The sequence below is a fragment of the Carcharodon carcharias genome, chromosome 15, assembly GCF_017639515.1.
Source record: "Carcharodon carcharias isolate sCarCar2 chromosome 15, sCarCar2.pri, whole genome shotgun sequence".
Taxonomy (NCBI): domain Eukaryota; kingdom Metazoa; phylum Chordata; class Chondrichthyes; order Lamniformes; family Lamnidae; genus Carcharodon; species Carcharodon carcharias.
The window spans coordinates 11,967,614-11,995,367 of record NC_054481.1 but is presented as its reverse complement, the minus strand read 5'-3'; the positions used below and the strand labels follow the sequence as shown (position 1 = coordinate 11,995,367).

The following is a 27,754-nucleotide window of genomic DNA, read 5'->3' as shown; positions in this document are numbered from 1 at the left end:
GAGTTTTTAAAATGGGGTGATAAATGATAACTACTTCTGAACAACCTCTCTGTCTCAAAAAATTAATTTTACAATTATGAAGTCTCACTCCCTCAGAAGAAAATTCATACTGGACATAAAAAAAAATATTTTTTCTATCCATCTATTCTCACTCCTGGATTTTCCAATCTTTATTTTGCTTTCAGAACACCATTTAAACTGAATTTATATTTCCTGCTTTATAGTTCCTGGTATGGGCTCTGCATGTCTCAGTAAGGATTCTTCAATCTAACTAGTTGAAGAACCTTGCTGCTGCTGCCCTGTTCACAGAACTATAGCTTCCCTGTAAAGGGCTCGATGCTGGAAAAGTTGCCAGGTCAGAGGAAATCTCCAGTGACAAACCGGCAAATTGTCTGTGAGCAGCTGTCAGCAAAGTGAATGCCGAGTGATGTTCCACTGCTGAAAGCAAAATCTGGGCCACTATCGTCTCAGATTCTTCAGCCAACAATACACTTTATTTTAAGCTCTGCTAAAAAAAAAAACTTACTCTGTCCCCGCAATCTCCTCCTCCAGTTTAGGCCACATTTCTCCTTGTAGAGCATTTATACCATACATTTATTCCCGGAACAGCAGTAACTTACAGCTACAAAATCTGTGTTTGTGTTTCCAGTTTACAGGTACTTCTGGTCAGCCAAGTTAAAAATCCAAATATGCATTCCCAATTATAGAGTGCAGGTTCTCTCCCTGCAGAAGTACACCCCACTTAACTAAGTCCACAGCTTAGGTATAGGTTGGCAACATCAAAGGGTTAAGCACCCTAAGTGTGTGCAATGATAATTCTGGAGTTTAGCCAGCTAAAACCACTGCAGGTGTTAGCACAGTACACTGTTAAATTTCCCAATGTTTGCGCAATCAGGACCACCCTATGCAATACTGCACTTGCTTCCAGTATTACATGAAGCAGAGTGTGAAGAACCCTGGATCCAGAAACAGGTTAATGAGCCAGCCTGGATGTATCATCAACAATGCCCTGAATTACTAAATACTAACCTGGCTCAGGTACACAAGTACCAGGTTTGCTATGAAACTTGACTTTGGTTCCAATCTTCCACCCTGGTGACTCATTCTGAAGCCAACACCACCCGGAAGGGGTCCTCTTCCTCTGTCCCCAGGGGGACAGTTTGTGTACCTCTACTTTCTTTTCTACAAATAATGATTCTGATGTAAAATACCAGTAACAAAGCTAAAGTGTTGAAAATATTTACCATGAAATCCCAATGCTCCAGTTCTATTGTAGCACGTTACAATGAGCTTCAATCAATAAATTATTCTGTGAAATGTAGTGGCTCAATGTAGGAAAATGCACCAGCAATTCTGTAACAACATCATCTCACAAACCACAATGAGATACATGTCCTATCAATCTTTTCTTTTACAAAAGGCAGTAGTGGTGAACAGAAGAATCAAAGTCAGAATACTGGGAGAGCTCTCCTCCTCTTCAAGAGGATTTTCTGCACTCACATGAACCCACAAGTTAACAGTCTGAGCTTTGCTATAACCCATGCAAAGCAGGGCACCAGCGACAATGTAAAACCACAGTGTCAGTCTTGATAAGCTCATTTGCTTGAATAAGCCACAAACAAACAACCTTCTATTGCATAACTAATTTAAATAGGAGTTTCCCAGCAAGAAAAAGTTAATTTAATAGCCAAGGAGCACAGTAGCAACAATTATTAAATTATAAATCAGTCTTTCTCTGCTAATTATTGCAGTAAACTGTGCCATCCTTACACGTGATATGAGCAGACAAAATAAAGAAAACAAAGGAATTAGCTTCCAAAAATTAACAAGGATGGGAGATCATGTTGTGTAACATATGCTGATGAAGGCTTTATCCACTGACGTACAGGGGAAACATGAAATGCATGAGGTCAGGTGCTAACCATACAACTTCGGGAATGGATGTAGTTCGTGCCTTAGACATAAAACCAGCAAATATTTTAATCAAAAGCTATTGAAATGTACCACTGCTCAGTATTTTCAAAATTTAAATATCTGCTCCTGAACCTCTATCAAAAAGGCAATTCATTCATAAACAATTGAAACATTTTAGATAAAATATAAATCCCTCTAAGCATTAGTCTTAAAAATAAAATACTTTGCATGTAAACTAGATTTTCAGCAAAACAATGATTTACTCTTAATAACAATAGCCTTGAACTACTATAAGAGTACACTCCAATTTACTAAAATTAGTAATATAAAGTTCTTGTGTATAAAAATATAATCATGTCTAAGAGTTCTATCATGAACTTGGTTGCAATTATGCACCGTTAATCTATCATAGCTTTAGAAAATAGGATGCAACACTTCTATAAATGGTTTTCCTAATTTCGAGATAAGTGTTATAGCTACAGAAATGGATTTTATATCTAGAACACTAATTGTCATGTCAGTTACCTGCTCATTCATGTGTAGTTTCTTTGCCCTTTTGACCAGTGTGTCCTTGCTACACGGTAAGAAGGATGCCAGGTGGGCGTAAACCCCAGAACGGGCCTGACTATTCAATTCGCGGGACTGTAGTTCAATACTGAAAGCACAAACACATCAAAATAGATTCAGAGTGCATAGCAAGAGTCTTATAGATGCAGACTTCGTGACTGAAACTAAAAACATCCAATTTTTTTCTCTAATAAAACCACCTATCACACTACATATAACCATTATGAGATTAATTTAAGCATGGCAGTTCAAACAGCATCAGGTTATAGACTTACTTTCTCTCTGTATTTTAAACCATCATTCCTCTGCACTAAGTACTTGGATGACAAAAAAACTAGTTTTGCCATCCCATCAAAGACTTTTATTATTTGCATCACCTAATACACGTAAGTGAAAACATGGGTGATACATTACTGTGCTCTGTTGACACCATTTCTTTATGTAGCATGGGGAATGTGGTATGACAGCAGAAACATGAGGGCAAATTGTTCAAATTAGCTTTCCTGGAGCAGAGCGTTACATGCTGGCAATGAGCACCACGAATTCAAGTGGAGAGAGTAACAGGTCCTGCACAATTCTCCAACCACCAAAACAGATGGATAGAAAATCATTTGGAGCATGCTGATCTTCACACTAACATTCCTAATGTGTGCTCCTGGTGTGCGAGATTCTGTGCTAATCCATAATATTAATCCCAGGTTCAAAATAACGCCAACAGCGTGGGTTCAATTCCCATTCAGCTGAAGTAGACTTGGGACCTGCCTCCTTGCCCTGCATACGAGAGTGAAAGGCAATGGAAACCACCATAGGCAAAAACTGCCAATTGAACGGCTCAGGATGTAGCATCAGAAGACAATGAGCCAAGGACTTGCCTTCCGGCAGAGTACACATAACATGACATAATAATAGAATAAATCTGAAAAGCATTTACAAAAATATATATGTATTATATACATCAAGATGACTTAGCCGGGTAGTAGGGATATAACTTAGCCTGGTAGTTGGGACATAAAATTAGATAGTTTTGCTTTGTGCATCTAATCAGTGAAAAACAGTCCAAATGTTTGGCTGATACTTTGTGTGCTGACAGATATGCTGACAGGCCAACTTTTAGCAGTAGTTATTCCAGTTCACCTGGCTACACACAAAATCAAATTCAATATGTGTCAAACAGATCTCTAGCCCAGGTACAATATATTTACCTTCTACAATTTAAAGTTAAAACAGTGTTTTTACAAAATGCTACTTCCTAATCTTTTTCTGATTATTGATTCAAAATTATCAGCAGATTCTGATAAGGCTCAAACTAAACAATATTTGAGGATAATTCACAACCTTCAAACCATTCAGTCTAATTTTTTTGTTCAATCTGATTCAATTTGCAAAATATTTTAGCTTCATTTCTACAGATGGGAAACTTAATTACATAGAATTTACAGCACAGAAGCAGAATTAGTCCAACTGATCCATGCCAGCGCTTATGCTCAACACAAGCCTCCTCCCTTCCTACTTCATTAAATCCTATTAGCATATCCCACATGTACTTATCCAGCTTTCTCTTAAACCCATCTGTGCTATTTGCATCAACTACTCAATAAAGAAATTTTTCCCTGAATTAATTGGATTTATAAGTAACAATCTTCTATCTATCCCTCCTAGTTTTAGACTCCCAACAAGTGGACACATCTTTTTAACACCTACCCTATCAACTCCCTTAAACATTTTAAGGGCTCGATGAAGTCACCCCTCAATCTTTTCTTTTTCTAAAGAAAAGAGCCCCATGCTTTTGAAAGACAGCCAACGCTCACTGGATTATACTTACTTTAACAGAATATTATTGACATCTTGTGTGAAGAATTTCTGCTTCCCCTCTCCTTCTGAGGCTTTGGCAGCCTACAAGACAAGAATATCATCAACTTTTTTTCGTAACTTCAGGTCCCTTCTAAAGCCTATTTTAACTGGATTAAAGAGCTGCAGTTCTTGATGATCTTCAGCACCAGTTTGTCATAAACAAAACTGAATGGCAACCAAGTACTACAGAAGAAGAAAAAAAAGTTCAACTCAATAGCCTTCTGGCCACTTCACTTTCGAAAATAATCTTAAAAGATATCAATCAAGTTTGAAAATTAGATCTATTATGATCAATACTGATAAAAGTTAACATCTTGGTATGCATGTTAACTTTCTTTGGAGTCAATGTTTTTAGTTATAAAGAGCCCATATGTTAATTATATATTAACTGAGTGCAATAATTGCATTCAGGTAGTGGGCATGAAGTGGGGAATTCACTTGTTTTCCTATTTAAATTGTGGTTGTTGAGTTTCGAGGAGCATGTTTATAATGTGAACCTCTGTAAACCTAAGCCTTTAAGCATGTAAAGATTGGCTCCAGTTCTATCCTTCACTACCTGGTGCTATCTGGATTAGAACATAGTTCACTTTCATACCATTATCTTGATTAATTATTTGAGCATTACAACCAATGTTTCATAAATTCAGAAACTATCAATTGCATGCAAAGTTATGAAAGGGGATCTCATGCATTCCTGCACAGTTAGATCCATCAGTGAACTAGGTAAAAATGTCCAGACACCGGATTCTTGACATTCCCCATTTTAGTTTACCAGCCATAAACTTGGCACTCTGCAGTTTAGTCATCATTTCCAAAGTTTTCTTTCTCTGAGAAAAAAGGGCACCTACTTAAGGAGGTCATTTTCAGGATTGCTGGATGATCTTTGTTCTGCAATTTTCTATTATTTTCATTGCTGCTTCTCACTTGTCTCTAGTCCTTTTCCTGCATCATCAGCATTTTAACGTTTACTGGGTTAATGTTTAATTACAAAATACATTTTGAAAAGAAAATTTTGATAACTTGTTTTGTCAAGATGTATTTAAATTTTTATTTAAAGCAGAGTTAAAGAAAGTGGAAGATAAATGCAACCAGTGAGGGGATATGGAGGGCAGTATTCATTTCAAGAGGATGAAGGGGTAGCTAGCCAATGATGGAGGGATAGATGGACATTGGAATGGAGTGAAGAGGGAGGGGAGAATGGAGGGAGAGAGAGGAGAAATCATAATTGTGTGGGGATGTCTGGGGGGGGGGGGGGGGGGGGGGTATTGGGAGAGCAAGGAATACGATCGATAAGTTACTGAGTGTTACTTTAGTTGATTGCCTTGCATGACCATGGAATTTCAGTTCAATTTATTATACTGATGGATTAACTTTGGAACACTAAAACAACTCACTGTTATACAATAGACTCCAGCAGCAGAATATACTGTACACAGAAGAGTCACTAAGAATACTGTCTTCTGCCTCTAACTTTGGCATAGTGATATTAGCCTAAGCCCAGCCTCCAATTTACCTGAGAAAATTTTGCCTTCCACGTTGGTTCTGGCGTGAAGTATACTTAAGAATGGGTTACACTTCACATTAAAACAATTCAAAGTTGGTTCATTAGAAGTTATGCCCAGATTTGCTGTAACATGTGGCTCAGTCTGCTTACCACCTCATTTCCTTCTAGCCACTATATCAAAAAAACAACATTGCATATGCCATAAAATGACTCTTTTCAACGACAGAACTGCCTTGTTTGCAGTTATTGGTGTAAAAAGACTTGCTCCTCTCTGGTTATGACTTTCTAAAGTTCCCTAGATTCTAGAATGTTCCAAGCAGATTGGAAGTTTACAAATGTAGCAGTGCTATTCAAGAAAAGAGGGAGAGTGAAAACAAGGTGCGACGGGTCAGTTAGCCTGACATCAATCATTGGAAAAATGGTGGAATCCATTATTAAATAAGTCTTAACAATACACTTAAAAAATCATAGTATGATCAGACAGAGTCAACATTGTTTTACAAAAGGGAAACTGTGTTTGACAAATTTATTAGTTTTTTTGAGGAAATAACTAATAGGGTAGACAAAGGGAAACAACTAGATCTAAAATACCTGGATTTCCAAAAGGCATTTGATAAAGTGCCACTCAAAAGATTAATACACAAAAGATAAAGGCTCACAGAGTTGCGGTAATATGGATAGAGGATTGGTTAATAGACGGGAAGCAGACAGTCGGGGTAAACAGGCTGTGACTAGTGCAGTACTGCAAGGATCAGTGCTGGGACCTCAGCTATTTACAATCTACATCAATGACTCGGATAAGTGACCAAGAGTAATAGATCCAAGGTTGCTGACAATACAAAGCTAGGTGAGAATGTAAGCTGTGAGGAGGACACAAAGAGGCTGCAAAGTGATGTAGACAGGTTAAGTGAGTGGGAAACAAGGCGCAGGTGGAGTATAATGTGTGGAAGTGAGAGGTTATTCACTGTGGTCGTAAATAGAAAAGCAGAATACTTTCTTAAAAGGTATGAAACTTCTATATGTTTATGTTTAGAGAGATTTGGGTGTGCTTGTACAAGGTACAAAAAGTTAGCATGCAGATACAGCAACTAATTAGGAAGACAAATAGCATGTTGGACTTCATTGCAAGGGGATTGGAGTACATGTATAAAACAAAAGTTGGCCCTGAGTATCCCTGGAGAGGGCACGTGCGGTGTCTGCCGGCACTGTCGAGGCCTTCTGTGCCTGATGGGCACAGCGGGGACTGGGGTGCTTTACCGAACCTTTTAATCACATTTTGATTTGATGTTTTTAAGTTTCCATTAAACTTTGTCTTTGGTTTTTTTTTTACAGCTGACCGAACTTAGGGGCTGTGTTTATTTTACCCCTGATTTTGTTGCTTTCGTTTATTTGGTTGACTTAGAAAGAGTATAAAACAATTGTACAGAACCTTTGAGACACCACATCTGGAACACTGCGTGCAGTTTTGGTCCCCATACTTAAGGAAGGACACGGTTGCATTGGAGGTGGTACAACGAAGGTCCTCTAGATTTCTTACTGCGTTGAGAAGTTGTCCTATGATGAGAGACTACATAAATTGAGCCTTTATCCTTGGAGTTTAGAAGAATGAGAAGTGATCTCATTGATACATATAAGGTTCTGAAAGAGCTCGGCAAGGTAGAGATGGAAAGGTTGTTGTCTCTGGTTGGGGAATCTTGAATGGGGGGGTGGGGGGAGCAGAGCCTCAGGTAAGGAGTCATTCAATTAGGATAGGGATGAGGAGAAATTTCTTCAAATGCTGATGAGTTTTTTGAACCGTCTACCCCAGAGGGTTGTGCACATTCTAGCGTTAAGTATCTTTAAGGCTGAGACAGACAGATTTTTGGTCTGTCAGGGAATCAAGGAAAATGGATGGTAGGCAGGAAAGTGAAGTTGAGGCAGAAAGAAGTTCATCCATGCTCGTGCTGAATGGTGAAGCAGGCTCAAGGGCCCATATGGTCTATTCCTGTTCCTATTTCTTATGTTATGAAGTTAGGTGGTTAGTAGTTTAGTGGGAATAGGATCGAAGAAACAAGAGATGGGTCGCATGGACCACATGAGCTCAGAAAAGAGCACAAGGGGAGACAGGAGAGAAACTAGAGAAGGATGCAAGTTCAGGGCTAGGGCAGGGTAGAAGTTTGGTCTGGTGTTCTAGTAGAAGGGAACAACGCAGCAGAGGCAAACTGGTCGGATGGTCTCAATCTCAGGGGCAAAGAAGTCCATGAACTTCTTGCACTTATTTTTGGAAGTGAGGGTGGGGGAGACAGGGGAAAGGGGTTAAGAAGATTTCCAGCAGAGAAAGGAAGCCAGAATTATCTTTGCATTCCAGGATAATCCTAAAGTAGTGAACAGTTTTGGCCGAAGAGATGAAGACTCAGTAATGCTTCATATGGCCCAGCCAGATCTGGCAATGGGTGGCTAAACCAGTTGTCTGCCATATCCTTTCAAATCTGCATTTCTTGGAATACTTTCCATTAACCTCTGCACCTGGAAATCCAGCCCTCAAAGCCTAGGCGACTCAATCCTGTTTCTTACCGATTGGTTTGTCCTGTACAAATTTTGTGGACCTGGAGGTTTATAAAGAGTAGTATTTGAGCTGTTGCCTTATTGGTAGTCAAATCCTAATCAAACTACCATGATCTGTTGGTACATTCATCTTAAGAAATTGCCAAACTTAATGGGAATATTCACTTAAGTATTACTTGTGACCCCAGCGACAAAAGCTTGAACATTTTTGTGTTAGGATATCTTATACCTGGTGATTTTTTTATCTTCTTGTGGTATTTGTTTCACCTGCATCTTACCTGTGTCAGTTCTTTAATACATTTTTCTAGTAGTGCTGGAAGTCCTTCAGGCAACGTAGGAACCTGCTTTGATGTTTGTCCCATGGCTGAGTACTGGAGTACAGGCAGAGGATCACTGCCGTCGTCAAAATCATTAAGGGGGCTCCCTGGGGGAGAGTCATTCAGAAGACGTTCTAAATCTATTTCTAGGTCCACGGTGCTGGCCACTTTCAGAAGATCACTCTCATTAGCAGATCCAATAAGTGAAAGTAGAGGGTCCGAAACATTAATGTTTATTGAGCTGTTATCAGTTTCGAGAGGGGTGCCAGCCATAGTTTGTGAGATGGGCAAGCTCTTCTGGTCCTCTCGTTTCTTCAAGGCTTCTTTCTCCTTCTCAAATTTTTTTAACATCTCTCTCACACCTAAAGCTCCCATGTACTTCTTCTTTTTCTTTTTATCTTCTTTATGGACATTCAGCGGCATAAACCTGATTACAAAAACATCAGATATCAAGGACGAGCAAAAGTAAAGGACAATCAGAATGTGATCAGTGTTTCAACAAAGTTCTCCATTTTCTTAAGTTCATTCATAGGAGGACCTATGGGACCTATAGGAGGACCATACTTACATCAATTAAAATACTCATTAGTTAAGGATCCATAAAATTGTACAAAGAATTAAGTCTACATTTGCAGCATGAGTAATAAAAGTCCTTGTGAGACACACTTGTACTTTCATTCAAGTAGCTTGAAATTTTAAATACTATGGCCCTTAATTTCTCCAGAGGGTTTCTCTAATCCTGACATAATGTTGGTAGGAGACCAGCAGAAAAAGCCATTTATATTGTTGTCCGGTGGTTCAGCCTGTCTCCAGCTGAAGTTATAGCCAGATATCTGGAGAACCCCAAGGGACTTTCAGGGCCACGTCTCTTAAAATATGGAGAAGTAATAATTCCTAAAATATAAAAATATAAGACTCAACATTTGTTTATATCATGATTTTTGGAACAATTCAATATTCTTACTTCTACAAAATGTGGCCACTGTGGTGGCATAGTGGTATTGTCACTGGACTAGTAATCCAGAGACCCAGGGTAATGCTCTGGGGACGGCAGATGGTGGAATTTGAATTCAATAAACATCATGAAACCACTGTCAATTGTCATAAAAACCCATTTGGTTCACTAAGGTCCTTTAGGAGTGGAAATCTGCTGTCGTCACCTGGTCTGGTCTACATATGACTCCAGACCCAGAGAAATATGGTTGACTCTTAAAAATGCCCTCTGAGAAGGGCAATTAGGGATGGGCAATAAATGTGGCCTAGCCAGTGACACACATGAACAAATAAAATAAAAAAAATCAGTCCTTTTAATAGCCAAAAAATATTTTTTGACATACTGGGTGACAAAGAGTTTTGAACACTCTCCTTTCACCTCTGGGTCCTGTTTCAAACACACCTTACACTGACTGAATAAAGTTTTTCATTTTTGTTTACTCAAAAGAATACAAAATTTTATACACAATATGAGATGGGAAATCAGAACTTAGTACTTAACCAAATACTACACTTTACAGATTATTAGGGGTTGAATTCACTCTATTTTTTTTCCTGTATCAGTTATGACGTTACAGTGGTTTGCAATTGTGACCAGTTGATTTGGAACTGGTGATATTGCAGTGGCAACAAAAAGCAAAAAGAGAACATTTTGTGATTAAGGTGCTACCTTATTATGTCCAATTTATATCTCAAATACATTTACAAAAACTATTGGTTAATGAAGACTGAGCAGCAGCTTACTGAAAAACCATATTATCTCCAAGAACAGCCCAGAAGCCACAATCAGGAGTGACTTAGAAGGAATGGGACAATATTCCATACTAGAACTTTTGACATTCCTAATAACACAGACAATTTTCCATTCAAAAATTTGTCCAAAAACAGTTATACATGACTCTATAATTTGCAGGAAAAAATCTATACCGTAATTCTGTGCTGTGCTGACTTTATAACACTGGCCGTAATTTATTTTGTGGATACATGTCACATACTAAGAGTGTTTATAATGCAAACATTAATCTCATTTCTAAACAAAAACATACTTTCTCCAAAAGTACTATTCCAAAAAAAAAAGCTTATGTTTGAGGTAAAGGCTCCAATATTTTCTGCCATCTTTTATACAGGACATACAGCACAGACACATGCCTTTCAGGCCAACCAGCTCATGCTGGTGTTCATGTTCCACTCAAGCCTCTTCTCATCTTTTCTCATCTAAATCTACCATCGTAACCCTATACTTCATTCTCCCTCAAATGCTTGTCTAGATTAAACTTAGCTGCATCTATACTATTTGCTTCAACTACTCCCTGTGGCAGCAAGTTCCACAAGCTCACCAATCTTTTGGTGAAGAAGTTTCTTCTAAATTCTCTATTGGACTTCTTGTTGACCAATTAAGGATTAAACTACAATAGAGTCAATCAAGCTTTCCATCATCCTGTCTCCAGGTTTAAGAAGGCAATACATCTTTTGAATGATCACGGCACAATACCTGTGTCTGAAAACTGAATAAAGCTAGAAGGACTCGCAGCAACTGTAGAGAAACATAATTAACTTTACATGTCAATGAATCTGCATCAGTACTTAGGTCAGGTTACCAATCCGAATGTCAACTCTACTTCTCGGTCTACAGACATGGTGAGACCTGCCAAGTAATTCCAGCATTTTCTGCTTTTATTTCGGAATTCTAGCATCCGCAATATTTTGCTTTTACAATATCTCTCAAATTGAACAGCAAATTAAAAACTTGGTACTTCCAATAATAATACTGATGCACTGTCAGTGCTTTGTTGATTCTTGAATATTGCTGAAAAGAGAGACATGTTGCCAAAGCTTTTTGTCTTGCACTCATCAGGACAAACGAAGAATGCAAATTTCAAACGATCAAAACAATTCATACTACAGGAAAAAAGGGTGCTGATTGGTTAGCAAGTTGTATCTGACTGGCCAAGGTATTGCCATGGAGAAAGCAACAGAGAACCACATGCTCTCTAAGCTTTTGCGTAATTCAAAAAAAAAGCACAAAGCTCACACATGCCTTTGATTTGCGGGAATGGGTTCCTGTGTATGTTGCTCCTAGCAAGTGTAAGTGTTACGGGTATCTTAAGTTGCTTGCTAGTGTAGCTATGAGCACACTCAGGATTGTTCACAAGTGCTGCCCAACCGCGGAATCATATGTAACAATGGACATCTTGTTTTGGGTTTTGCAAGCGCGGGCTGGTTGAGAACGGTCTTGACTCTGCCTATTAAGAACAATCGAAGGAACATGCTGTTTGCTAATTCTCTTTCAAGTGTAGACCCTTAAAACTCCACATGGCTTACCCAGCCTGTTTGGAAATTTTTGATTTTTGAGATTTCTTCTCTTTCTCATGTCCATCTTCTTTTCTCCTCTTCTTCATCTTTTCATTACTTTCTTTTAATTTTCGTTTCTATTCAAAAAGAGGAATATCAGGACTAAAACAGAAGTACTAAACGTAATCCAAAATTAATATAATTGAAATCTACTTGAATTATTTTTTACAACGAATGCAGATCGTAATTGGATTTTAAAACAAGCATTACTGTAATCTGGTTTAGGTTAAATTGACTTTGAATTATGCACCTCATGCAGTACACAGATATTGCACATTTTGCACATAAATTTTACTGTGTTCTTTATACCACTGACAGGTCGGGTCTTTGACAAAATTGGTTCTGTAAGTTTTCAGCTTTTTAAAAAAATAGATGAGTTGACTTCTTGAACTTCTGCAGTCTACATGGTGTAGGTACACTCATAGTGCTGTTTGGAAGGGAGTTCCAAGATTTTAACCCAGCAACAGTGAAGGAGCAATGATATAATTTCAAGTCAGGATGGTGTGTGACTTAGAAGGAAACTTGCAGACAGTGGTGTTCCCATGCATCTCTTTCCCTTGTGCTCCTAGTTAGTAGCGGTTGCTGGTCTGTTGAGGGAACCTTGGTGATTTGCTGCAGTGCATCTTGCAGATGGTACAAACTGCTGTCACTGTGTACCATGGTGGAGGTAACAAACGTGGAAGGTGGTGAATGGGGTGCCAATTAAGTGGGCCGGATGATCTGAAACTTATGTGTTTTTGAAGCTGCACTCATCCAGGCAAGTGGAGAGCATTTCCATTACACTCTTGACATGTGCCTTATAGATGCCTGACAGGCCTTGGGAAGTGAGTGTGTTCTGGTCACAGAATGCCCAGCCTCTCACCTGCTCTTGTAGATAATGTACTTATATGGCTGGTTCAGTTGAGGTTCTGGTCAATGGTAACCCCCACCCCAACATGTAGATAGTGGGGGATTCAGTGATGGTAATGCTGCTGAATGTCAAGAGCGCATTGTTATATTCCCTCTTGTTAGAAATGTTCATTGCTTGGAATTTGTGTGGCGCTAAAGTTACTCGCCATTATCAGTTCAAGTCTTAATGTTATCCAGGTCTTGCTGCCTGTGAAATGAGACTGCTTCAGTATCTGGGGAGTTGCAATTGGTATTGAACACTCTGCAACCATCAGCGAACATCCCTACTTCTGACCTGATATTGAAAGAAAGTCATTGATGGAGCAGCTCGAGATGGTTGGGCCTAGGGCACTATCCTGAGGAACTCCTACAGCAATGTACAATGATGATGAAAGAAACAAACACTAAGCCTATATTATAGAAACAAAGTTCCTAACTCAGGAATAGCTGTATCACTGTGACATCATAATTCCACAATAATAAGAGTAATTTTACAAACTGAAAAATAACAGATAATCCAATATATATGTTCCCACTCTATTGTTTATTTCTCAGTCTGTCTTATTTATATATTTTAAAAACTTTGTTATTTTCTAACTAACCTGACCCATGGTTTTGCTTCTAAAGATTTTCCTCATAAGGTAAAACCATCTAAATACAGGTTTCCTTTTTCCTTCACTGTATTGGGGAATAAGGACAAGTTTGGGGAAAAAATTATTGGTGAAATTCATAGCAAAGAATTTACTCAGTATAGATAAACTGATGTCAATCAGTTTAAATTTACTAGCAGCAAACAGGAAAACAGTTGGGATCATGTGGAAGATATCCCCACCACCACCTGCATCCCCCCCCACCCCACCCCGCTTTTCTGGGATGCAAGAGTGTTGTGGATAGCACACGACTCAGAGCCACCGTTATCTCTTTAACTACTCTAATTTTGTTTGACTGCTTGGAAATGTAGCTTCATGTTTAATAGAGAAAAATTGCTGAAAAGATATGGGAGGATAAGGAACTTCCGACAAGGCAACAACAAAACAAAACCCGCATTGCAAAAACAGAGACACAGAAAGAATGGAGATGGAGAAAATCATCCCATTGTTGAAATCAAAAGGAGAGAAAGAGCAAAGAAAAATTCAAAAACTCTTCTTTAATTAACCAAATAGAGCTGCGATCACTGCTAGTCATCAGTCATAATACAGACGGGAAATTGAAATTTTTGATAGACCAACCATGTATTTTGGGAACCATGACCTAGGCTACACCCATAGTACTGTGTGCAGTCTTGGCTGGGCAAGTGCTCATTATAAACAGACGATTAAAGCCATAGGACACATATGGCATAGATTCACCAGCATGATGCTGGGAATGGGAAATTATAAAGGTAGTGTCTTGGATTAACGCCTCATTTGAAAGGTGGCACCTTGGATTGTGCAGCACTCCTTAAGTGCTGCATTGAAGTTTCAATGCAATTGAATTGGAATTGTTTTTTCGCATAATGTGCTCAAGTTTCTGGCATGGGACTTAAACCATGACCTTCTGTTTCAGATGTAACAGTGCTACCATTGAGCTAAGCCCAACTCTTAAAATATATTAAATATACTTTTAAATGTTTGAAACAAAGAACCCCAGAGAGAGCACAGACAGTGGATTGCTCTAGCAAAGAACCAAATAGACATAATGATCAGAATGACTGCCATTTGTGCTCTAAACTTCTTAATTGCTTAAATAAGTATCTTTTAAAAAGGAAGAACATCAAATGTGGGGACAGGGCAGAAAAACGTGTTTAAAGTAATTGTTTCCAGCTGAAGATATAGCTTCTCCTTCTATGCAGAAACTTATGTGGTTCTATGATCTAATGTCAAAATTTTCCAAATACATTCCTGTTGGAAATCCTGGAAGCTTTTCCTCTTAAATGTCAGATTGGACTTAAATGATATCCGAAATCCAAAGGTGCTGCTGTGTTAGAATACATCAACTGCAGAGCATGTAACGCTTAGCAATTTAGTTTTTTTTCTCACCTTTGGAGACTTTGTCTTTTTCTTGTCCTTTACAAAATCTTCATCCCCATCTGATTCAGATGCTTGACGGAACTGCAATGTTCCACTATTGATGTAAAAACCACCCAGCTTGGTGGTCAACGAGGCTGGAACAAGTTCATCGTACTAGAACATCACAAAGAAAGAAGAGTGGGATCATAAAAGTCAAGCACACTATTGAAGGGTGCACTAATGATTTGTTCCTGGGAGAAGACATAACTTTTTAAATAACATTTTGACTCGGCTGACCAAAGAAAGATTACTTGCTGCCACTAACTTTATTTGCTGCATATAATGCAATCGGCCGAGCGTGCCATAAACTGCAGTACTACTGAAAAACTCTAATGAAATCGTATACCATGACAATGAAACTATAGCTCATGAAAATGTTGAAACCTTGAAATTGTTCTGCAGCAAACAACGTATTACCAGCCAACTGTTATACAATATATGACCAATTATTAAATCTTTAGCTGGCTGTCTTCACCATTTAAATGATCTACTTTGTTGGATAATTTTGGTTTTTGTTTCTGCTCCTTGAAACATTTTTCATATCTCTCTCTGCCAACTGTTGATATTTTGTGACTGGAGAAAATAATAAATGCAGTCTAATGGAAATCCTTCCCTTGTACTGCGGCTAGATGACAGCATGAATCAGTGATATAGGGACATTTGCTTTATAGTAAGGCACAAGGATATTTCCCATTTTATAATATAATATAATGCCAAAACTACAGTCAAAGGATACACTAGCACTTCCAATCAGGAACATTATGGCATTTTTGACAGGATTGGAGTTTGTAAGATATTTAAAAATATATTCTCCTTTTTGATATTACAGTAATGAAAAAAAACTCCTTCCTGGTCATAAAAATTGGATATTTAACTCCTGCCCAACAGAGATCATTTAATTCTACAAGTAACTTTTTCAAACGTGTACTTTAAAAAAAAACTGGATAGTGATGCCAAGGAATCATAGATTTTGAAATTCAGTACTGAATGGACATTGCTCTGTACTTTACCAGTACTGAATTTGAATATTACTCAAACTGGCATCCAGAGCCAGAAAAGTACCAATTTCTGTTGAGCAATGTCTGAAGAATTAATTCAGTATTGACTTTTCCAATTCTGCCACAGTAGATAACTGATTAAAAACTAGCTTTTATTCACAAAACACTTCAGTTAATTTTTTGAAATAATTAATTGGAAGAGAGGACAGGGGTTGAACCAAGCCAACAATTCAAATACAAACATACCGCGTGATTTGTTCAATGCTCTTTTGAATTTCGCATATAGATATTTAAATTATGGTTAATTATTTTGATGGTGTTTATCAGCCTGTCTTTTCCAAATCCATGAAAACCTCCAAAGAGATTTAGATAGACCAGATAACTTGTGCAGCGTCTTGAGCTAAATGGAAAAATTACTTTCTATTAAAATGAGGAAAGAGCCAACTTTAACAATTATTTCAAAAATTGTTATGCTACTCTTCACCATTTAATTTTTTTAGCATTTGAAGTCAAACTGAATGAAGTATAAAAAGGTGAGGTTTTAAACTTAGCGAATGAGCAGAGGGACTTTGATCACCCAGGTGATTAAAAAGAGGCAAAAGTAGATAACGCCGTAGGAAGGAAATTGGAATTGTTTTTTTGCAATAGAAAAGGTGCAGGATAGATTTTCTGAAACGTTCAGGAATGAGCACTTACAGCTTTGAAGAGAGACTGAGGGTGGTCTGTTCTCTAGAACTGTTAAGGTTAAGGGATGGCCTGGTAGAGGTTTCCAAGATTATGAATGGTCATGCTAAAGTTAAAAAGTTTTATATAGTCATATTGTTATCATTGCAATAGAAACAAGAAGATAGAAATTTAAGATAAGAATGCCGAAAGGAAGGTTTGAAAAAATATTTACATTAAGCGTGGTTAGAATCTAGAATTCTCTGCCAAAACTGTTGTTGAAGCAAAGCTTAGAAAAGGGAATTGGAAACAGAAGATTATTAAAGACTGTGGATACTGAGCAAGAGATAGGATTTGACTAAGTGGCTTATGAGAAGAAAAATACTAGCAAAGATTTCATTGTCCCAAAGGACTGAATCTCTACTATAATGTTTTCATGCTTCTATTATACCTTCATTCCCTATTTCAGTCAAAAGGTTAGAGAGCTACCATAAATATATACTTGAATGATGTATTGGAAGACTTTGTTTAATTATTTTCCCCAAAGTTGTCCTGGATTCTTACAAATGTTACTTTACCCTTAGTGCTTCTTATCAAAAGTCACCATTTTGATTCCTCTCAATTATTGTCCTATAGTGCAATACCTTATCTCAGTATCGATTTTCAGGGACTGTAATTTATTTATCGCTGTTTCCAATCAAGGATCTATCATCTTACTCCAAATATATCTCTTACTCTATAAGAAGTTGGCTGCATGACCCAAGCATAACTAACACACTCTATCAATTACCTAAAGTTGTGAACAGAGGTCTGTTAATAACAAGCCTCAAAAACTCACTGCTACTTATGTGTTCAGTAGTGAGTTACATGAACACAGCAATATCTACAAATCAAGAGTTTTTTTTTAATGCACATCAAACATAGACCTGTACAACAAGTGGCAACATAAACGTACCAACGAAGAAGCAATTAGATGTACTTTGTGAACAGAAGAGACTTAGATATACACCACCTACATTATCTATCAAAAAGGGATAAGCTTTGGGCTTATATTTTGTTCCTAGAAATCGTATAATATGACAATTTTTAAGCCAAACCATAATCACATTCTTACAGCTAGTCTCATAAAAATAATTCCCAGTGAAGTTTTGAATATTTTGTTCATTACATTCTATGCTTTCCCAGCTCCCTGCCAGATGGGAGCATTATTTTTTTAAACTGAACATGAAAAGCAGCCAGTACAACATATTAGATAATATCACCACTGCAGTGTTCCAACTATAAAAATATTTCTACAATCCAAATTCCTGCCACATATAGCAGGCACAATGCTACGGAATTTGATTTGCCAGCTTTATGTGTTAGCATTAATATCAAAAAACAATCCTAACTCTCGTTAGTTGCCCTTGAGCAGTTTTCTTCTACGGTTATAAAGACTGCCAGAGAGGGCAGTTAAAATATTAGTGCTGTTTTTCAAGAGTAGTACAGCTTCCTCAAATCTTTATTTCCTCTCAGGTTTTTGCTACGTGAGAAAGCTCAGTGAAAAGGAGAGATCATGAAGAAAATCTGAGGGCAGTGTGCAGGGACACTAAACGTGCATTTTAGATTGTAGAAGGGATGTGAGGTTTGTCTTAAAAATGTCTTTCATTAAATTCAATGCACCTTAATGAGGTATGAACCATGAGTAAACACAGCTATTTCTGCCCAAAATAAACAGAGCACTTAAGACACTATTTGGGAACACTGAGATTGATGTTAATGCAAATTGTTAATGGCTATTGGTCTTGGCTGATATATGCAATTGTCCGTTTTAATCATAGACGTTTTTAAGTGTGCCAGCAAACACAACCATGACGTACTGATTACACCAGCCAAGCTTTCTTTACAGAACCATTTATTCTCTTTTATCATCTGTGCCTTCTATCAAAAATTATATGTATATATCAATGTTCTTCCTCACCTAGGTAACTGGCATTAAACATGCTTGTTTCACATGCAACTTCAAAGTATCTAGGTTCAGCAAACTTGATGGTCTCAGGCTCCTTCCATAATAACGAGCGATTATTTTCCCTTTCGTGCTATTTAATACACTGTGCACAGAAAATGCCCAACCAATTATATGGAAAGAATGTTAAAATGTCTCACACAGGTACAGAAAGTACCTGATGACACCAAAACGGAAAACTCTTCCAAACACATTGCTTCTCAATATATTTTAATCTAACTTTACGCACAAAACACAAAAGGAAATGTCACAAAACCATGTGTATTTTGAAGCAAGAACCAGAGAGTCTGGTACATATTATTAGAAGTATTTCTTTTAATAGAGCAGGGGTAAAGAAAGTCAGAACTGCTATCTGTGCATACATCTATGTATTCTTGCTGATTGCTAAATAGAAGGGTTGAAGTTGCATTTCAAAAGGAAGGAGGGAAGGAAGGAAAGAATGAAAAGAAGATAGGGCTTGCATTCATATGGTGTTTCGCATTTTCTTAGGACATCACGGCCAATGTATTACTTTTGAAGAGTTGTCACTGTTACTTATGGACAGTACTCGTTAATTGCATTTACTTACAGCTTCTGAGTTATCTATAAATGGGTCAGTTTCATCATATCCATAACCCATGTCGATAAGATCTTGGATACGATCCTTCCTCCGCTTCTTTGGGCCCTAAAATGTAAAAACTATACATGAACAGACTTCATTAATTGTAATGGTGCTTCTTATTTATTCAGTCTCCTACTCCAGTTTCATGCAACTAAGGCAAGTCAACCTTTCTCCACTAAGTTCTGAATGATGTTCTGCTGCATCAAATTCAATCTCTTCACTCAGTAGATGAAGTGAGCCTTTGGCTTAGTGCTAGCACTCCCACTCGACTCAGAGGATGCAGAGTTTGAACCACACTCTGGTCCTGGTGAGTGGAGACCAAAGGCTCTGGCTCTGAATTATGGGTTGATGTCTAGTGGGAGACTTGTGTTCAGTGAGTGTGCATGCTACCCTCCCCATCCCAACACTCAATACATGGGCTATGACAGCTCATAAAAGCCTCCAATTGTGTAAGACTAACCATCATATCATCTAGTTTAATATGGTTATGGACATGGGAAGAGCATTCAAATCACGACTTGTTCATCAGCCTGTGACTCCTTTCACTACCACACAGTATTTTCCAGAAGAATGTGAAAATATGAAACAATTCAAGAGATGATTAACAGCCAGGAAGGTCTGACAAACTGAGAATTAACCTTTGCATGGCCTCCAGCAACAGATCATGGTTAAATACAGCGATTTCGGCCATCATTAAAATTTGACTGCTATGTTCAGGTCACTTTTATTTGGGAGTTGTATTTCTAATCATTAACTCCTTAATAATAATTTTTGGTATGGGACTTGCTGCATGTTTGGCTAGTTGTTTTGCAGAGTGATTAAAGAGTAAATGTTTTCTGCCACCAAAAACACTATTGCTACACTTGCAGGGCACCACAACCAGAGTTTGCTAAGAAGGTTACTGGCCCAAATTTACATTTCAAATATTTATGACAGTAAGCACTGAACTCTGTGGGAGTTTAACACGACAGACAGCTGGTGCATGCTCCAAAAAAGGAGTTGCTGCACTTTTGGTGCAGTCATGTGGCACTCAACGAGTTCAGAACAGAGGCGGGTTAGCTGATGAATACCTTGTAAAGTGAAAGAAGCATTCATATTAACAGGAATCTTCAAAAAGTGGACGCAGCAAGGATTAAATAAATGCATCAACTACAGCACTGGGAGGAGGGAGGACAGGTTAAAAGGCTGCTGACAAGGGATATGCACGCGTGTCTATTGGGTGATCTTGAAACTTAAATGCAGCAGTTTCAGAAGTAATCAATTGCAAATGAGCCATAAATATTCATTCCCCATTGTGTGCGATAAACCCATTTCAGTTTGTCCACTGTGTTCCTCAATCATGGAATCTGCCATTCTGCACTGTTTCAAACGTAGGGAAGAAACCTATGAAAGAAACTTATAACCTGATGATCTTAAATTTTTGCCCTTAAATATATGAGTCTCTACTTCCACTGAGATGTCTGTCAGGGTGAGAGATTTTGAAACCAATCCCATCAGATATGTAATTTTTAGATAGCAACATGCCCAATATTAAAAACTTTGTGGAGAGGTCTAGTAATGCACATTTCAGCTTTAATTTTTAAAAATAAGTTTTCATTCTGAAAGTTTAGAGCGCAATGAAAATTCAAGTAAAATTGCCTGGATGAAAGTTAACTTACGAGATAGTAGAGCAGGAAAACAACCTTTTGTTTTAAGCAGTTAGCTGTTTGTTGATGTAAATATCGAAGATGTGAGGTTTATTAATGAAAGAAGTAAACAGGACTCACATATTTTTCTTCAAACTTTTTAGCCAAAGTCTCAATTTCTTCTTCCCTTTTGTCAACATTAAATGGAGCATCAAAACGTTTAGCTGCATCTTTCTAAATTTAAAAAGCAAAAATCAGCACCATGTATTGTATAGAACACAAAAACAAGAATTGTGAGGTGTTTTTCAATTTCTGCTTTCCTCAGGCTGCCACATTGTTCACATATTCCTTACTGAGAAGAGGAGGATGCCTAATATTGCTCTAGAACCTGCCACTAGGAGGTGCATGTAGTCTTTGACCATTGTAGGACCTAACCTGCCAACAAGGACCATTATGTTATTCACACCAGCTGATTTCATGAACTTTCATTAAAATTGGAGCACCTTGTACATGGACTGCCCTGGTACTTAAATGTTTCAAAGCAAGGTGGAGCTTGCAGAGGTATTTAACTGGGATAATCCTATTGCTAACCACTATATCTACCAACCATTACAATGCCTACCAATCCAAGATCTTGGATGTATGTAAGCAGATAGCATCAAAAACCAACAGAAACTAGATTCTACTGGCCCTTCCTGTCAAACAAAAACTGAAACATTGGTTTGCCAACGGATCTCCTGGGTAGGTTTCCATGGAAGGAACACGGAAATAAAGTTATTTGGGTTTGATGTTCATATTTTCACCCTGTCTTTACACCATTATACTTATAAGCATGTGATAAAAATTTTACCAAAACACATCAACGTGTCCAGACGAAATAAATACAAACTAAATTATGGCCAATTGCAGGTGTACAATATATGTACATTAAAAATCAAGAACTGCAGACTCCAAGGTCCACAGAATTTTCAGCTTATTAAATGACCTTGCACATTATGGGTATGCAAAATAAACACGATCAAGAATATGATCATTTTCCATCAGTCTGCAGAGCTCTTTTGTGCTGGGAACATTTAATTTCTAACAGCACAACATGCAAAGTTTATGAATTTACAATTAATCTTATGAAAGCATGCAACTGAACAGTAGATTAAAAAATACGGGGCTTAGCACAGCAAATGTACAGTTGTGCAATATATAGTTTAAAAAAAAATACTATCTGCTCTGTGGACAAAAGGCCTTTCTTCTGCATTAACTAGCTTCCAAGGATTAGAGAAACCAGTTACAGTGTTACCCTTACTATGCAGTAAGAAAAATGACTGTTCTGTACCTGACAACACAAGGAAAGATTCAATATACAATAAAAAGTGATCCGGGAGAAGAAAGAGCCAAGTTTATTTTTCTTCTCTTCTATTTTAAGAATTTGTGTAACACTGGTGAATGAAATGTGGATGAATAGTTTTTTTTTAAAGTTTTCAAAATAAGAAACAAGTTGTATTCAAAAACACACAAATTCCACAATGGAAAATGTAGTCATAGTCATAAGCACAAAAATTAAATGCAATATTTTGTCCTCCTCATTTTGCTTAATATACAAGCTGGTTCTATATCACAGCAACATTGGAATAGTGTGCACAAATACACAGAATTCAGATGCCACATGAATCACTGTTTACCTATTCCAGTATGGTATTTTAAGAAGTGCCAAGATCCAGAGGAACCAGGGAACATATGCACTGTGCACAAATGCCAGTTCATCACTTACAGGAGAAATAACCACTGAAACTGGGACTGCTTCCAAAATGTCTTTAAGGCTCAATATTAAGGTCAGAAGACCAGTTCAGCAGTTTGCAAGAGTCACTGACCTGATATATACCTCTGTATCAAAAGCGAATGTAGCTGAATAATGTTCTTAAATGTGGAATGCAGTGAGCTGTGTCTGTGTTAACAGTTGGGATCAATATGGCTTTATTTACAGGGTTCAAGGCCTGAATGCTGCCAATCTCTCTCTCTCAGGAAGTCAAAATAACCAGACATATGAGTGCCTAGATTATATTTATAATATAAAACACATATCTTAAAAACAAACAGGAGGCTAGTTCTGTCTTTTAATGGCATTAACTCTTTAATATCCTATGTATCAAGTGCAAGTAACAATTCACAAGTCAGAATTAAGATTAGTCACTTTTTCTGAAGATCTCATGTATAATTATTTTAGTTCTTTCAATTACTGCTTCTTTCTGTATCTTCCCGAACCCTCAGATTAACATGTTCAAAAACATGTTGTAATGCATAACAAATATAATATACAGATGTATGGAAGTGGATAATATTCCCAGCATATATACACACACACACAAATACAGTAATTAACATTCTTATAAAGTTGGTAATTCAAACAGATCTAATTAAGCAATACAATAGGTCTTGCTGGTCCTACATCATAAAAATTATATACCCATTTTTTTCTCCAACGAGCAATATTATTTTCACCTTCAAAAATGGGAGCACAAAACACCTACATTAAAAACAGCTACATTAAAAATAGTAATTCTATATACCCACATAATTACAAATATTTGCATACAAATCCAAGGAATGAATGTAATGCCAGTTTCCAATGCAAAACAGAGTCAGACAGTTTCTTGCAATTTGAGACATTATCCGAGTCCCTCAGCTGGGTTTCTATCTTAATTCACTTACAAATACCCATCATCTTTCACCTATACCTCATCACAATTGTCTACTTAAAAGTCTTCAGCACATTCATAACTTTCCGGTATTATGACTCATATTAAACCACCAACAAATCACAGGGTATACGAAAGAACACTTGTTATGCGCTGCTGCTTTTCTGACCTTGAAATAACCTTGCTAGGGTGCTGAGATAATGAGAGAAGCAAAGCAGCAGATATCCAGACAAACTTTCAACAGCAATCTCTTAATTAATCTCGACTTATTTTGATTACCTCTCCATAGAGACTACCTAATCAGTGCTCTTAAAGGGATAGGCCAGGTTAACATCCAACAACTTTTACATAGTGCTTTTAATGTAGAAAATGCTGAACACTCACCTACAGAAGTGCGCTTGCTATTATCAGCTCGCGACTGGAGAAAGTTCACAGGGTGACCAGTGGAAACGTTTCAAAGGTACTCTGAAAGCCTACTAGAAGGTGATCAGCTTTGACCTCAGCAGCTGGAAAGAGTGGGCACTGGACCACCCATGACGGCAAGCCCTTCGTCTCCAAGGTGTAGCTAGTTTTGAAGTAGGGCGGATGACAAAGGCCGAAGATGCAAGAGCAAGAGAATGCTCAAGAAGGCAAATAACCCCTCATAGACCATGAACTGGCCAAATGACTGATTAATGACCAAATGCCGATGTGGAATGTGGATTTTTTGTGTTTCCCCCTTAGTTTTTTTACTTTCCCTTTACCACCTTGCTTATCTTGTACTGACTTCACCCTCTTACAGCCTCTCTCTCTTTCTCAACTCCTTTCATTTTCTCTCTGTCTACTCTAGGAATCTGTGGCAAGCATCCTCCTTGCTTCGAGAGACCACCATTAGATTAGAATGTAGAAAGCCGTTGCAAGATGCTTCACAGAGGAGTTTTGAAAAAAGATGGATGCCAAGCCAAAGGAGTGTGACCAAAAGGTGGGTCCTAAAGGAAAAGGAGAATGGGAAGAGGCAAAGGCTCTTGGAAGAGAATCCCGGAGCATGATGATGTGACTATCAATGATAGTGTGAAGGAAGTTGGAAACAGAGAGTTGAAGGAAGTTACAAACGAGACATGGTCTTGAAAGCATTTAAACACAGGGAGGAGAATTTTAATATAAAAGCAAAACGCTGCAGATGCTGGAAATCTGAAACAAAAACAGAAAATGCTGGAAAGTCTCAGCAAGTCCGGCAATATCTGTGGAGAGAGAAACAGAGCCAACATTTCAAGTCCATATGACACTTCTTCAGAGCTAAGGAGAATTTTAAATTTGATGAGTTGTCAAATAAGAAGCTACTGTTGGTCATTAGGAATAGGGATGACAGGCAGAAAGGATTTGGTGTGGTTAACATAAAGGCAGAGTTTTGGATAAGCTGAGGTTTACAGACTGTGGAACACAGGAGAGTATTTGACTAATCAAACCTGGAAGGTGATAAAGCCATGGATGAGACTTTCAATGGCAGATGGGATGAACACTACAGATATTAGTAACACCACAGATATCAGCCAGGTAAAACAAAATACTTGTAGGGTTGCTTCATTTCTTGATCAGTGTATGCATATTAGCATAATTATCAAAGGACTAAAGAGCAACTTAATACTTCTATAACCCACATTCATTTTACTGTTCAGGTCCATGTACGTTAGCTGTTACTATGTTGGGGTTATCCAATTCTGTTTTGACTATTAATCACCAGTCTTAGAATAGATTTACAGGCTGTTAATTTTTATGACACATTCTCCAAATCTGTGAAAGCTGTTATTTATAGTTGCCATCTTTTTTACTTCCAGTTAGAGCCCCAAACATCAAGGTTGTTAATACTATTAAAGAATGCAATTAGAGTCAGTCAGTCAGTTTTGTCTGACTTTGTTGGGAAACAATGTCTACACAGGAGTTTCAATATAAATGGTACGATCAAACTTTGAAGATTTTGCGCATTGAAATGAAATAGTCTTATTCAACTCTGAATGCAAACTCATACAGCAACATCTGTTCAGCTAGTTAATCCTATGGAGTAACCATACAATCTTGTAACTCAAAGAAATTCTCTCTAACAATCAACCCCTTACATAAATATACCAATCCTTCCATTGCACAAATGTGACAAGTTCTAACAAAATGTACTACAGAAATAGAGGATACACTATGTTGGTTTGTTTTGCTAAAACAAAACACTGGTAAACATAAATGTAGCTTAATATATCTTTTTCATGAAACGGTTATAATTATATTGAATTGAAATACTAATTACTAATTCAATTTAATGAATTTGTTTGGTGACTGTGTACAGCAATCAACATTGAAATGTGATAATTGTGGTGAAAACAAAATATGCTAAACAACCACAATCAATGAGAAACAATGGTAAAAAGATCAGAAAGGATGTCCTGGGGAAGGGCGGGGGAAGAAAGAGAGGGGAAGGGGGAGGGGTGAGAGACAGAGATAAGAGGAATGAGGTGATAGTGGGAGGGGACGGTGAGAAAAAGGGTAGATATTAATATCTTGCAATTCAAGTAATAAGGTTAGCACAATTTCACTTTCAAAGCCATACTTCTGAGCTTACTGTATTTTTACTGAATTAGTTTACATTTAGGAAACTGTTGATTTTCAAACATTCTTATAGCACTAATTGAACACAAGGGCAGAACATGTCTCAACACTATTGTGAAAGATCAGCATTCTGCCATGTTCTCCCAAACAAGAACACTTCTATTCACCAACTCGAGAACAGTGATTATAAACCGCTTTGGAAAGAAAAACTAACCTTGGCTTATAATGAAATGTTTATTTCACTTCCCACAAGGCAAACTCAATGTTTCTTCACAACAAGGGGCTAAGAGAAATCTACCAATCCATGTTTGCTACATTTCCTTCTGCTTACTTAGGCTTTCCTGTGCAAGCAGCATTTATCAGGTTAGCACATTTCTGTAATTCTGCTTGGTATCTCTGCTAAAAATGCAGGTAAAAATCATGGGAGCAAACCATTATAAAAATCACTTCATGGCACTGCATGCTGAAGCATCATTTGACATTAAAGCAAAACAAGAAACAAATTACTTGAACTCATGTAATCAGAATGCTACACTGCAAATGATGAAAAATTTAACTTTTACTAAATCAAACAGATCAACATTCCTGATTTATTTAGTCTGCAAGAATAGAGTGAAGAATAAAAGGGAACTATTGTCCAAGAGGGATATAAAATTAATTTTCAAAATTGTTTTTGGCTATTTTAAAATATTTCAAATGCTCACTTCAACATTTGATGCTAAACCCATGCAAAAGTAGATGCAATACCAGATGGCATCAAATGTTAAACACCAAATTTGCTTTCTCCAGACAACCCCACATCAAGAAATCAAAAATGTACCAGGATTTTTGTCCACAAAGAAATAAGTTGAGTGTATGGCGAGTTGTATCTCTATCAAACACAATCAGGGAGTTCAACTTATTAACAAATACTTGTAAATTAAATGTCAGCAATTAAATAGGCACTTTAACAAGGTCCAGCTATTTACCTGTAGCAGAGAAGCTAGCATGGAGAAACTGTTTGATATTTGTTCTAAGGACAATCCATCAAGTGACCTTATGCATGAGACAATTTTTGTTAACATATCTGAATCCGGGACAACAGTAAATGACCTTGCAACAGGAATTCAATGGCAACTGTACCAACTCAGCTGAATGCGCAATACTGGTTACTTCCTTCAATGCTTGCCAGGGTGATATTGAGAAGACCAGGATCAATAGGTAAAAACCCATCTCCCCTCCCATCTATTCATAAGCCCGCTTGCCATTATATTTCTGTCAAATGAATGCCCTATAGGAAAATAGATTTGTATTCTGTGAAGGAACAATGGCTTTCAGATGTCAGTCATTCAATTAAAATAATTTTGCCAGGCAGCTGTACTGCGCCCACAAAATGATTTGTTTGAAGAGCGACAACTTCAGTAGATTACTCCTGCCAAAGCATTTTTGTTCTTGTCGTATTTAAAGGTCTTCCAGTCAAAGACTGACAATTATACATTCTTTGCCTCAGTGGTGAGTGTTACCTTTTTATGGTGAATCACTTGCAGAACGTATCTGCATTTGGAACTGACAATGACAATGGGAAAGGTGAAGTGATATATTTTGCTCTAAAAAGGCAAGTATAATTATGATTAGAAGCAG

At 37.6% G+C, this 27,754-nt stretch overlaps 1 protein-coding gene across 7 annotated transcripts in view; it reads right to left on the bottom strand.

The window, feature by feature from the left end:
* The window catches only part of LOC121287938 (ubinuclein-1-like), a 61,075-nt gene that overhangs the window by 30,467 nt on the left and 2,854 nt on the right, over positions 1–27,754 (bottom strand). For all 7 annotated transcript variants that reach the window (XR_005945275.1, XM_041206068.1, XM_041206070.1 and 4 more), the window contains exons 2-8: positions 21,012–21,104; positions 19,213–19,308; positions 14,949–15,092; positions 12,013–12,119; positions 8,659–9,124; positions 4,304–4,374; positions 2,440–2,569 (exon numbers count right to left, since the gene is read on the bottom strand). Coding sequence is in view for 6 of the 7 variants with exons in the window: in XM_041206068.1 (XP_041062002.1) it covers positions 2,440–2,569; positions 4,304–4,374; positions 8,659–9,124; positions 12,013–12,119; positions 14,949–15,092; positions 19,213–19,308; positions 21,012–21,104 (1,107 nt within the window). In the remaining variant the exon portion in view is untranslated. The remainder of the gene's footprint in view (positions 1–2,439; positions 2,570–4,303; positions 4,375–8,658; positions 9,125–12,012; positions 12,120–14,948; positions 15,093–19,212; positions 19,309–21,011; positions 21,105–27,754) is intronic.